Source organism: Crocodylus siamensis, chromosome 4 (genome assembly GCF_052110815.1).
Source record: "Crocodylus siamensis isolate JL-2025a chromosome 4, ASM5211081v1, whole genome shotgun sequence".
In the NCBI taxonomy this organism is placed as follows: Eukaryota; Metazoa; Chordata; order Crocodylia; family Crocodylidae; genus Crocodylus; species Crocodylus siamensis.
In genome coordinates this window covers 164,627,934-164,640,883 of record NC_143398.1, presented here as the reverse complement: position 1 = coordinate 164,640,883, position 12,950 = coordinate 164,627,934, and the positions used below count along the sequence as shown (strand labels likewise).

The window sequence follows — 12,950 nt, the reverse complement described above, 5'->3', positions numbered from 1 at the left end:
CTTTTAAGCTGACAAGCAATTCTTAATGCACTTAATAATATTTAAGCAGTGCTTAAATGCATATATAATATACCTAAAAAGCAATTTACAAACTGAATGCTAAGAATATTTCTGTGAGATAGGCAAAACAAGTATCCTTTATTTCACAAAAGTAAAGAACTGGAAAAGAAGAAGTGGATAAATTGTCCAAGTCAGTCTGTAACAGACTAAATGATCTGAACCCTAGGACTGCTGGTACCATTCTGGATTAGGTACGTCCAGCTTACCCCATCCCATGGGGGGCTGGATCCAGATGCAATGGTGACTGTGGAGGTTAATGCAGCTATCATCCAACACACTCCCCAGGTCCCCACCCCACAGCACAGCCTCCTGACTGGCTTCTATGCCTTGTCCCAAATTCCAGACCTGCCTGAGCTACATGCATGGCAAGTTCAACACCTCTGCTCTAGATAGTCTGCAGAAGGATACGCAGGAAAAAAGAGCAATTTGAGCTTCTTATTTCCTTGCATCCCAAGTGTAAAGGCTTTTTAACATACTTTCCTTGGTGGGTTTTTTTTAAACTTACCCCAACTACTCCAGGGCAGTGAGACTCACTGTCAGATATGCCATTTATCACCAAAACGTTTATCAACCGAGTTTACATAGCACCACATACTATTCAAACAGAAGTCAGGCCACAACTAAATGATCGTTTAGCCTGTGTTCTTTTAGGATTTGATTATTCAGTGTCTGTAATATTAAATTTCCCAATTACTAGGAAACAATGAAGTGCCAGAATTTGCACATGGCTACAAATAATTTCAGAATGCGACTACCTAAAGAGAATTAAGCATTTTATACACTAGCCTAAACCATACAAAATGTACTTCCCTAACACAATGACAATAGCAGTCCCATTATATTTAGGACAGTATTTATCTGTTGTCTCAGTGGTAGTGACGAAATGTTGGACCAAATCATTTAGAATCAGTTGCAACAATAATGCATCATTAACAACAGAGTATAGAGCACATAAGAATATAAAGTTATCAAAATGTTCTTTCTGTCTGTATGCTGCCTGGGCAATTGACATTGGAGCAAAAACTAGACTTCAGTATTGTTTAGCTAGCTCCCAGAGGCTTGAGATTGGCCTCATACGACACAAAAAGAAGAAACAGTCTATTTTCTGAAAAGCTGTAACTTAAAATTAAACCTACACAACATAAGGGGATAAGAGGAAGAATACCGGATGAGCATTTATTTAAAAAGTACCCATTGAAAAGATCACAGTCAATTCTCTTATCTGTACTTACCAGCAAGTGCTTCTGTTGTATCCTGAAACTTTTCAAAATGTTTCAGCTTCACTCTAGATAAAAAAAAGAAGATATTTTAATATTATGGTTGACAGACTAATCTCTATTTAAACAAGCTGCATCATCTTTCTTATCCTACGCATCATAAAAGAAATGGATGAGGTATTAGCTTCCCTGATTCCCATCAAATATGTGGGATCCTACATCCTTCTAAAAGCACAGGAGGTAGAGTCTGAGTTTTGCCATCTCCTAACCACCAATTAAGGTGGAAGGGGTGTTCAGTCTTGAACTTCCTGATCAAGCTTCAGACTTGTATGTTTTCATCACCCAGGTCTCTCCAAACAACATCCTCAGATCTCCAAATAATAAGAGACCTGTGATCAAATATTTTTACTGGAAAAAAATCACAAGGAAGCAAGGGGGGAGGGGGAAACAAACACCTGAATCTGTGCTTTCTATATGACAGTTCACATCAAAAGACAGGCACCAACCATTCAATTGCAACACTGGTCCTTTGATTAACTTGCACCCTCAATGTTGACTGACAAGTGACATTTCCTATCTCCCTAACTTTGAAACCGAATACTCTGCCTCTAGAACAATTTAAGTATCAGGTGGCAAAGACACAATGTAAATTCTGACTGCGTTTATTTTCACCAAAAGATTTTAAGTATGAACTACATTTTCACACACAGATGTCCCAACTCTTCCCAGCAAAATAGATGTTTGAATGCATTTTTAGCTAAAAACTGGGGAAACACTTTGAGCTCATGTATGGAAAAGATTTCCTATCTTCTCATCAGTTTACTCAACCCAAGCAATATATGAACAACAGTTCTTGGCTAAATTACCTCTTGTTAACTCCCCAGATTCAACCTCCTCCCCCTGCTCCTATAATCATCTTCCTCTTCAGTATCTAGAGAATTGCAGTTAAGAAGCCATCTCGACCCAGAACAATTTTATCAGGGCTCTAAGCCACTTGTGATTAAATACTGTTCTTTCTGAGGCAGATATCCACAACAGAAGCAAGGTCATATCCTCTAGAGTTACACTTGCATCAGCTCAAGGCTTATGCTAATGCTCTCTCAGGAACATAAGACAGACTGAAATCCTTAGTGGATCAGACCTAAGGGCCAGCTAAGGCAGCAAGGGATGTGGTGATAGCTCAGTGGATAAAACTGCTCTCTGACTTCAGAGTATCTCCTAGCTGGAAATATGGCAGATCTGACTAATGAATGGGCACCTGGAGACCTGGTAGGTCTGTTCTGGGCTGAAAACCCCGGAACTCCCAGCACCTGCTCTGTTAAATTGATATTCACTATTGGTATTAGCAATGACGCTTTGGGGAGCTTTCAGTTCACTGCAAGTGTGATAGGATCTAAAACCAAACAACTAAAGAAAATTTATTGAGAAGCAGAAACCTGGCTTTTTGTTCAGCTCCAATTATAATGTTGGATATTTTTATCTGTATAAATATCTGCTCCCTTTTGGAACACTGTTAAGTCCTAGGCCTCAGCTCCTCCAAGTGGCAGCAAGTTCCACAGTTTATTATGTGTTGTTGGGAAAAGTATTTCTTTTTACGGGTTTTTAATTTTTTACACTTATTTTCTCTGTACACCCACATGGTCTTATTTCAGATCATTTCTCTCACACTGAAGAACTTCAAACAGTACTGGAGAATATAATATCTGCCCCACAAATCTCAGATGTGCAGACTTGTTTTTCCAAAGCCAGGACACTACTACTGCCTCATGGAAGTGCTTACATCTTGTTTGCTTTTTCAGGAGTTTCAAATTCTTTCCATAAGCTGTCAACTTCTTGGAGCTTCTTCTCATCTAGGACCTGCAAATAAAACAATTCTATTATTAAACTGATTTTTTTTTCAGAGTTTGGGATCAGCATTCATTATAGAAGCCCTTTTCTAGTGCCTAATGGAGTAAATAATAATTTTCATTGCTGATAAAGGTTAGGCCCCCCTCTCAACTTGAATGTTACAGTAATCTGATTTTCTTTTAAAAAAAACTAGACTCATTTCAGTCTCTTCTTGGCAAAGCCTTCTACCCAATGTCCTGGAAACAAACTGTCTACACATTCATGAATACTGGAACTCAAAACAAGCTGTCTTATAAAAAGAGAGGCCATTTTTAATAACACAAATCTTTCTCTTAACAGCATAATACAGATGGTAACACAACACCCAATCTGAATTCTGAAAACACTCAATTTAGGTAACCAATACCTTAGTTTAGTTTTGAACAAAAAAAGAATTCCTCTCCCCTTTTACTACAAAAAAACTGCATTAAATATCTGTAAGCATGCTTAATTTGTAGCATGCTGTCAATTCCTACACCACTACTACAGATAACAGCACTAAGTTTATTTTTTCAAAATTTATCAGAATACAACTCCTTAACATACTGTTTAAAGCCCCCTGAGGTTTGACCCCACAGCTAAAATACAGAATAACTACAACTCTGTCAACTACAACTTGATTAATCAAGTCTACCTGAGCGTGTCAATTAGCACGCTTCAGCAGTCTTGCCGTCATGTGTATTCAGTGTCCCCGTGCTTCAAAGTGGCGGCAGGGGTGCTTTAAACTAAAACTCATTGAACGAACTTGTTTAAGTGCCCCCACCACCATTTTGAAATACAGGATGCTGAATACACAGGATGCTGCAGGAGTTTTAGAGTGCTCCCAAGAGTCACTTCAATTAAAGTACCCACTCCTCCCACCCTGAGCATGTGTGAAGATGCCCAGGGTCCATGATCTTTCTTACAGACATATAAAGAAGTAGCAATAACAAAATTTGACAACCTGAAAAAGGAAGCAGCAGCCACCAGGGGAAAATTCAATAAAATCCAAATTAGATGCAACTCAGGGATTAGTTGGAGTAGCTACAATTGCGATGCAGGGTGAACTGGATGCTTCTCTACCTGACCCCTGTGAGATCCCATAGGAAAGCAATGAATAACCCTGAGCCCAGCTTCACTTCACAGCTGCACTCTCTGGAGTGACTCATTGGATACCAAGGGGTTTTCTTGCCACAGGAGGTGTCAGCAGTCAGGTGGAAAATGAATGTGATCTGTTGATTTAATGGAAGCTAGGTAAAAGTACAGGAGTAGGTGGTGTCATGTGTGTAAGTCACCAATCCTACATTGCCTTACTTTCAGAAGTTTCAGTTTTGCCAAACACTTGAGCTATCACAAGGGACCATACTTCTGCATTAACAGCTGTTTTAGTAACTAATTTTTCTACAGTTATTTTTAATGATATATATTTATTAAAGGAACTGTCATTTATTGAGATGCAAGTATCACACAAGTTTGCAGTTAATGCACTAACACAACCAGGTAAAGGATACTTCGCAGTTAAAGTCCTCCTGCCCATCCTAACGCTTTGTTCTGACAATGTGGGCATTGTAGTCATGCACTGGGATGCCTGAACTGTGCCACTAACTAACAGAGTCAAGAAGAGAAACTATTCTGTCATATAAAACAAATTTTGACCAGTACCACTATGCCATACGTCTCAAGCCATAAGTCTTCAACTTATTGCTCGCAGTTCTTTGTAGAACATGTAGGCATTTTTTTCTAAACTACATTCATTGTATTCCGTAAAGTACATGAATAAGAACATACATCAGGGCTCCTCTGTTATAACTTTGTCCAACAACCTTGTAGGGTTGCATTTCAGGACGTGAAGGGGATGATCCAGGCCGTGATCCAGCCCATCGATTACTACCCCATGGTCCTAATCCATGTGGGTACTAAAGATGCGGCCAGGAGAAGCCCTGATCACCTGATGGCAGACTACCACGCTCTGGGGGGCGTGCTGAAGGAGGTAGGTGCACAGGTGGTTTTCTCTTCTGTCCTACCAGTGAGCGGATGTGGAAGACGCTATGCGACGTGCACCGCAGAGACCAACTGGCGGCTTTGGGAACGGTGTCTTGAGGCAGGCTTTGGCTTCCTCAACAACAACCCGCAAATCACGACAAGAGACATGCTCAGATGGGATGGGCTCCACCTTTCCCCTAAAGGTGGGCACGTGTTCTCTTCTAGGTTGTCGGATCTCCTCCGGCGGGCTTTAAACTAGGCTCATCAGGAGAAAGGGGAAGACGAGAATGGAGGAAGCACTGGACTGCCAAACCAAGCAACACCCACAAGTACAGCCCAGCCTAGACCGATGAGTGGAACATATACACAGGTAAGCAACAGGGGCCAGGGTAATGCTGAAAGTAGGGGGCCAGTGCACACATCCACAGGAGGCCTCAAATGCCTCTACACAAACACTCGTAGTATGGGAAACAAGCAAGAGGAACTTACCATCCTGCCAGCTGACACCAACCCAGACATAGTGGGACTCGCTGAAACGTGGTGGGACCCAACGCATGACTGGACGGTGAATATCAAGGGCTATAGGCTGTAGAGGAGGGACAGGACAGGGAGGAAAGGTAGGGGTGTGACGCTTTACATTAGGGAGGAATACACATCTTCATCAAGTAGCGCAGAATCAGAGGAGGGGCAATCTGAAGTGCTCTGGGTTAGAATACAAGGCACTCAAGAGGAAAGACACTTAATGGTGGGGGTCTACTATAGACCACCCAACCAAGGGGAAGAGCGAGACTGGGAATTCTTAAGTCAGCTCATGGAGTAGTTAGGTCAAAGGATGTGGTCATCATGGGTGACATGAACTTTCCAGACTTATGCTGGAAAGAGCAATCAGCCAGGTCTGACCCCTCACATAGGTTCCTAGCCCAACTGCAAGACCTCCATCTAACCCAGGAGGTACACAGCCCCACCATGGGAGACGCCTTGTTGCACCTGGTGCTGGCCACGGGTGATGACTTGGTGAGGGGGCTGCGGGTGCTCGACTACCTGGGCGACAGTGATCATCGCCTGCTGGAATTCACCATCCAGCACAAGGTGGCAAAGCCCTGCAGCAAGGCAGCAGCCCTAGATTTCATCAGGAGGGCAAATTTCAATGAGCTAAGGAGAATAGTCAGGGAAGCACTGAGGTCCCGGAGGGGAGGGGAGCCAGGTGTCCAAGAAGAGTGGTCGCTCCATAAGGAGACAATCCTCCAAGCCCAAAGGGAGGCAATCCCAACACGGATCAAAGGGGGCAGGAGGGCGCAAAAGCCCCCATGGGTCACCAAAAGCATCCTGGAATGTCTCCTAGCTAAAAGGGAGGTGCACACCCAATGGCAGGGAGGGGCTATCACCAGGGAGGACAATATTGCGGTTGCTCAGGGCTGCAGGGGGGCAGTCAGGGAGGCCAAGGCAGAGATGGAACTGGGACTAGCTTCCCGGATCAAGGACAACAAGAAGTCCTTTTTTAAATACATAGGGGGCAAAAAGAAGGTTCCAGGTAATGTGGGGCCCCTGCAAGACACGCTAGGAAATTTGGTCGTTACACCAGACGACAAAGCCAACATATTAAACGATTTCTTTGCCTCCACTTTCCTGAGGAGGGACCAAAACAGTCACTCCTCCTCTGGGCCCCCCTCAGGCCCCAGGGGAGGTGCACCTAGGCCAAGGGTTAGTGAGGATCTAGTCAGGGAACTTCTGGAGGAACTGGATGTATTCATATCAGCTGCTCCGGACGATCTCCAACCTAGAGTACTGAGGGAATTGGCTGAGGTCATTGCGGGACCCCTGGCACGGCTTTACGAGCACTTATAGTGCTCTGGTGTGGTGCCAGAGGACTGCAGGAGGGCCAATGTGGTTCCCATCTTCAAAAATGGGAGGAAGGAGGACCTGGGGAACTATTGGCCAATCAGTCTTACCTCGATTCTGGGAAAGCTTTTTGAGAGAATTTTTTTGGCACATGTCCACGAGGGGCCAGCAAGGGAGATTATGCTTAGGGGCAACCAACATGGGTTCATTAGCAGCAGGTCCTGTCAGACCAACCTGGTGGCCTTCTATGACCAGGTCACCAAATCCTTAGATGCAGGGGTAGCAGTGGACAGTCTTCCTGGACTTTCGAAAGGCCTTTGACACTGTCCCTCACCCCGTTCTCATTAAAACCTGAGGGACTGCGGTGTCGACACCCACACAGTCAAATGGGTCACCAACTGGCTGGAGGGCTGCCCCCAGAGAGTGGTAGCGGATGGGTCATTTTCAACCTGGAGGGATGTGGGCAGCGGGGTCCCCCAGGGCTCGGTCCTCGGGCCCGCACTGTTCAACATCTTCATCAGTGACTTGGACGAGGGGGTAAAAAGCACCCTGTTCAAATTTGCTGACGACACTAAGATGTGGGGTGATATGGACACACTAGATGGGAGGAATAGGCTAGAATCAGACCTAGAAAGGTTACAAGGTGGGCGGATGAGAATAGGATGGTATTCAACACTGACAAGTGCAAGGTGATGCACCTGGGGAGGAACAACCGGCACCATACCTACAGGTTGGGGAACTCCTTTCTCATCAGTGCAGAGGCAGAAAAGGATCTTGGAGTCATCATTGATGCGAAGATGAACATGGGCCGGCAGTGTGAGGATGCAGTCAGGAAGGCCAACCGCACCTTGGCATGCATCCACAGATGCATCTGTAGCAGGTCCAGGGAGGTGATACTCCCCCTCTATGAAGCACCTGTCAGGCTACAGTTGAAGTGCGGCGCCCAGAACTGGTGCAGTACTCCAAGAGGGATGTGGACAACATGGAGAGAGGGTCCAGAGAAGGGCCACTCACATGATCGGGGGCAGCAGGGCAGGCCTTTTGAGGAGAGGCTACGGGACCTGATCCTGTTCAGCCTCCACAAGAGAAGGCTGAGGGGGGGATCTAGTGGCCTGTTACAAACTAGGCAGAGGGGACCAGCAAGTATTGGGGGAGTCCCTGTTCCCTTGGGCTCTACCAGGAGTGACTAGGAATAACGGTCACAAGTTGGCAGAAGGTAGATTTATGCTAGATATCAGGAGGCGCTACTCTGCTGTCAGGGCGGCTAGGGTCTGGAACCAACTTCCAAGAGAAGCTGGTGCTGGCTCCTACCCTGGGGGTCTTTAAGACGAGGCTAGATGTATACCTTGCTGAGGTTGCTTGACCCCAGTAATCTTTCCTGCCATGGCCAGGAGATTGGACTCGATGATCTCCTCAGGTCCCTTCCAACCCTAGAAACTATGAAAGTAAAAAATCTGGCGCCCTCTGCTGCCTCCTATCAAAGGCAACATCTTACTGGAAGGGCACACATACATACACTTCCTTGGTTACACGGTTCTAGCATAAAACCAAGCCTTGAATCTCCACCAGGCATCTTAAGATGAACTCTATTGCTGGTTCCAGTTTCAAAAAGCCTTTTCACCCTCTCCTGAGAATTTGCCCCGCTATATGCCAGCATGACAGTACAGTTAAATGGTTTGTGTCTCGTAAACAGAAATTTATTTCTGAGCCAAGACACCGTGGATACTGGCACTCATGAGGGAGGATGGAGTAGGGGTGGAAAAAGAGAGGCTACCTCTTAAACATCAGGCTTGCAACAATTTGTTGAACTCAACTCTTTGCTGAAAACAGTCAAATATGTCGTAGCAGGTGCTATGAACTGGCTAGGCTAAGTGTTGAATAATCAAGACTCCCAAGGTCCCAATCACAGCCACTGTCCAGTTTCCTAGGTGCGCGCACAACTCCCCATAACAGGACAAAACAAAACACGCCCCTCCCCAAAAATGTCAACTTGAAAAAAGTGTGCTTTTTCTAGGGGTGCACCAATAGAGATTTTTGGGGCTAATACTGATGGCCAATATTTAAGTAGGCATATTGACCAATACCAATCCAACTTCCAATACAGCTGCCTTCAGCTGGTCAGCCCAGTGAGGTGGAAGAGGGGGAGGGAGGGGGCAGGGGCACACTAGAACTTCAGCCTGGGGGGCAAGGGGGTGCAGCTCCTGCTTGCATCCTGGGAGTGCGCGGCATGGGCCCCCCGGATCTAGGTGGGACGGGGTAGGCTGCAGCCGGGGCCGCACAGGGGCTGGGCTCTGAGTAGGCATTGGCAGTTCTGGGAGGATGCTGCATCTATTCCAAATTTTGCTGCTGCTCCACTTTCAGTGCCACTGCCACCAGCTGTAGCCCCGGCTCTTCCCTGCACATGGGTGGAGGCAAGGCATTGGGATGGGGCTGTGCTAGGCAGCTGGCACAATTTGGGGTGGATGTAGCATCCTCCCAGTGCTGCCCGCACCTGCTCTGAGCCCAGCCCCCACTGAGAAGAGCCCTGCACAGCTCCAGCTGCAGCCTGCCCCACCCTGCCCCAATCCAGGGTGGGTGCAAGTAGCAGTGGAAGCTGCCTTTCCCTGACAAGCCGTGGTCCTGGCCCCACCCCACCTGGGCAGCACCTGCCCTCTCCCTTACCATGGGGGGTGTTGATCTGCCTCTCCTTCCACCACATTGGACTTTCCAGCTGGAGGCAGCTCACTACCCTCATTGCCTAAGTGCTGTTCTGCAGCTGTGACCAGCACGGGCATTTATCGGCCAAGTTACTGTCCCCATCAGGCCGATATCAGATAAAGCCAGTTTTATTTCTGTTGGTATGAATCCGATATCAGACCGACGTATCAGTGCACCTCTAGTTTTTTCCTCTGAGAACACTTCATCTTATTCAAATGGCCTATAGTTTGGACCAGCATGGGCATATATCTACACTACCTCTGAGACAAACCTGGGAGTCCTGCTAAAAAGGATTACCTTATCCACTTGCTCTCACTCACCATGCACCAAAGACCAGAAATTATGACAAGCATAGCTGGCTTAACAGAGCCCTGAGAATAAGCCCAGAGCTGCTTTCAGGTTCTGTCTTGGAGGAGCTTCTTGGCTTGTGCTCATGCAAAAGGCAGAGCAGAGCTGCACCTTGTAGGTTAGCTAAACCAGAGATGCATAAGCTTTCTTAAACAAAGAATTTCCTTCATCAGCTAATATGAACAGACTGCAACTTCTAAATAGAAAGCAATGATTTGAATACAACAGATATGAAAAAGAGGAAAAGGGAGGGAGCGCTGCTGATAAAAAGTCTCAGAATAAAGAATAACACAAAGCAGTTAACTCATTATAGGACACAGGGTTTTAAAAGCTAATCCAGGTAATAGGACCATAGTCCCCATTTATGCTACCCAATCTCTGGGCACTGGTGCTTTCTGAGCAGGTTGTAGTGGGAAGGATTTGATGGACCAAAAAAAGGTGGTTGAAGAAAAATTGAGTTTTCTTTCTCTTTCAAGGAAGAGGAGAAAAAACCTGTTCTTTAAACAGAAATAAGTTTCTCATTTCAACTCTAGCAGAAAACCAGCCCTGCTCTGGAGGGGTGAAGTCAGTTACCAAGTTCCACATGAGATTAGCTCAGGAAGACCCCAATGCAGGTCTGAATGCCTACCCATGATCACAACACAAATAAAGATCCAGCCACCCAGGAACCTTGGTTATCCACTTAAGAGCAAGTCTCCCATCTTCACTGACCCTTCTACAAAGGACATCATTTGTCTCATCATCTCCTCAACCTGTTTTTGCTTTTTTACTTTTTGTACCTGTCAGCAATGTCAGAGAGCCTTGCAGGCTCCCACGAGGTACGGGTTAGGGCCCACTGCTCTTATACACCCAGATACAGAGGAGGCCACATGCCAAATAAAATATAAAAGGGAAATACAATCTTTCCTTGCGGTGACAAAGTCTGCTGTCACACTCTACCCCAGTTTGTGTGTACCATTTTAACAGGTACAGATACTTCTCTGGAGCCAAAAGCCTTTTATAGACCATTCATATTCAATCCACTCTAAAAGTCAATGTGTCTTGTAAACTTGTGTTTTGATACCACACGTGCCTTCCACTTAAAATACACCTCCAGGCTAAAAACACTGCAGAAACGTGCACTGCACAGACTTGGGGGACCCTGCAACCAGGAGAAAGAAAGGGAGAGGAAAGAGAGGGACGACAATGACCCGCACTGGTTTTGTAAGCACTGCGAGTTGGGGTGGCGGGCCCGGCCGAGGAAGAGAGCGGCTGCGTGGAGCGGCGCTGCCCAGCGGGAGGCAAAGACACCCCCAAACGGCGCCGCCTGCTGGCCAGCACCCTGCCGGCAGAGCCCAGGCCTGGCACAGAAGCCGCGGCCACGTGCGCCCGGGCCTGGGCCCGCGCCAGGCCGATAGGAGTGGGGCCGACGCGGCAGACGGAGAGCGGGAAGGGGACACCGGCGCCCCGGCCTCCGCCCACACGCGGCGCAGGAAGAACTTGCCACGCCGGGACACCAGTCAGTGCGGAGCCGCCCGCACCCCACGGCAGAGGCCCCGGCCCGCCCGCCACTGACCTTGAAGATAGCGTAGCCGGCCGCGGTCTCGAACAGCACCAGCATGGTGCGGCCACGTGCCGACCTACCGCGAGCTCGGCTACACGCACGCACCACAGGCCGGAAGAGCGACGGCCGGAAGTGAGCAGCGCGCGAAGCTGGGGGGGGCGGGGCTGGGTGTAAAGTGGGCAGGGGGAGGGGCGGGAAAAGTGCATTTCCGCTTCTTCCGCCAGGGCCTAGGCTTTTCCCAGCTTACGTGGCGGGAGGCGGAAGATAGTGCTGACGTCACGGCGCTCTGAGCGTCGTTAGCCTACTTCCTGTGAGAGCGGGTCGTCTGTTGGGTGGTGGAGGCAGGGCGGGGTTTCGGCGCCGCCTCTGCAGCCGGAGGGCAAGGCGTTGTCTTTGCTTATCCTCGTGGCCCTGCTGCTGTGCGTGCGTCCCGAGGGCCCCGCGCAGCTCTCGCCCTTGTCCTGTCGGTGGGAGTTGGGTTTGGGTCTCCCCTCAGGGCTGTCCTAGCCCACGCGCCCGCTGTTTGTAGCTGAGACCAGGGCAGCCCAACTCGCCCGCCCCCTGCTCCCCGCGGGTGGTTTGCTTTAACGGGTTCAGATAAAAGTGGTTCATTTTGGCTAGGATCAAGTGTACTCTTGGCTTTTTATAGGCTAAGAGCACACGTAGTCCATGAAGGCTCAGGACAAATCTAGCGGCTTCTTAACCTGACAGGGGAAATACCATGTATCTCTGTTCAAGAAGGCAGCTTTCCTAAACTACTCCCCGGGAGAACTGCTCTTCTGGCGTAGTCCAGTCCCTGCCGAGCTGCAGCGGCTTTATGGAAATAAGAGCCTCCTCCCTTGTTTGCTCTGAGGGGCTGAGAGCAAGTGAAACTTGGGGGCATCTGAACCCCAAGCCTCCAGGCTTGGCCTGCAAATAGGATGCCCACCACAGGGTTTGGAAATGTCTGAAGCCCCAGATGGGGATGGAGGATATTTGCTAGTAGTAGGGCCACTTACGGTTTTGGACTCTTGGATTTCAAATTAGTTTTGACTGATTTGGCCTTGGATGCAAATGAAATAAAAAAATAATTAAAAAAAAAAAATTCTCACCTAACAGCAGAAATATCACAATCACCAGGCCTCTTGTGGGCTAGCAAGTGGTTTTCTGAGGCCTGTCCCTTGTTGTGCTGCAGGGAAACACCCCTGCAAGTTTCCCTAAATGCAGGAGACTTGACTGCACAATCTTGTGGTAAAGGGGAACTGCTTTTTTGCTTCCTCTGGCTTGGTCCTTGACCTTTTGGCTAAGAGCAAGCAAAACTAGGATGCATCTGAACCCCAGGGTCCCTGGTTTGGCACATACCATGTTGGCTACAGATTTGGGTAGTATATGAAGCCCAAGGTGGGTGATGTGAGGCT

At 47.7% G+C, this 12,950-nt stretch overlaps 1 protein-coding gene and 1 non-coding gene across 2 annotated transcripts in view; both read right to left on the bottom strand.

The window, feature by feature from the left end:
- The window catches only part of NOP58 (NOP58 ribonucleoprotein), a 53,257-nt gene extending 41,563 nt beyond the window's left edge, over nt 1-11,694 (bottom strand). The window contains exons 1-3 of the mRNA XM_090044763.1: nt 11,566-11,694; nt 3,058-3,134; nt 1,293-1,345 (exon numbers count right to left, since the gene is read on the bottom strand). Of these exons, the coding sequence (XP_089900889.1) occupies nt 1,293-1,345; nt 3,058-3,134; nt 11,566-11,610 (175 nt within the window). The 5' untranslated portion in view covers nt 11,611-11,694. The remainder of the gene's footprint in view (nt 1-1,292; nt 1,346-3,057; nt 3,135-11,565) is intronic.
- LOC149867109 (small nucleolar RNA SNORD70) lies at nt 915-1,003 on the bottom strand. Its single transcript, XR_016442173.1, has one exon. It is a non-coding gene; the product is annotated as a small nucleolar RNA SNORD70 (small nucleolar RNA).
- Nucleotides 11,695-12,950: the final 1,256 nt, after the last annotated feature.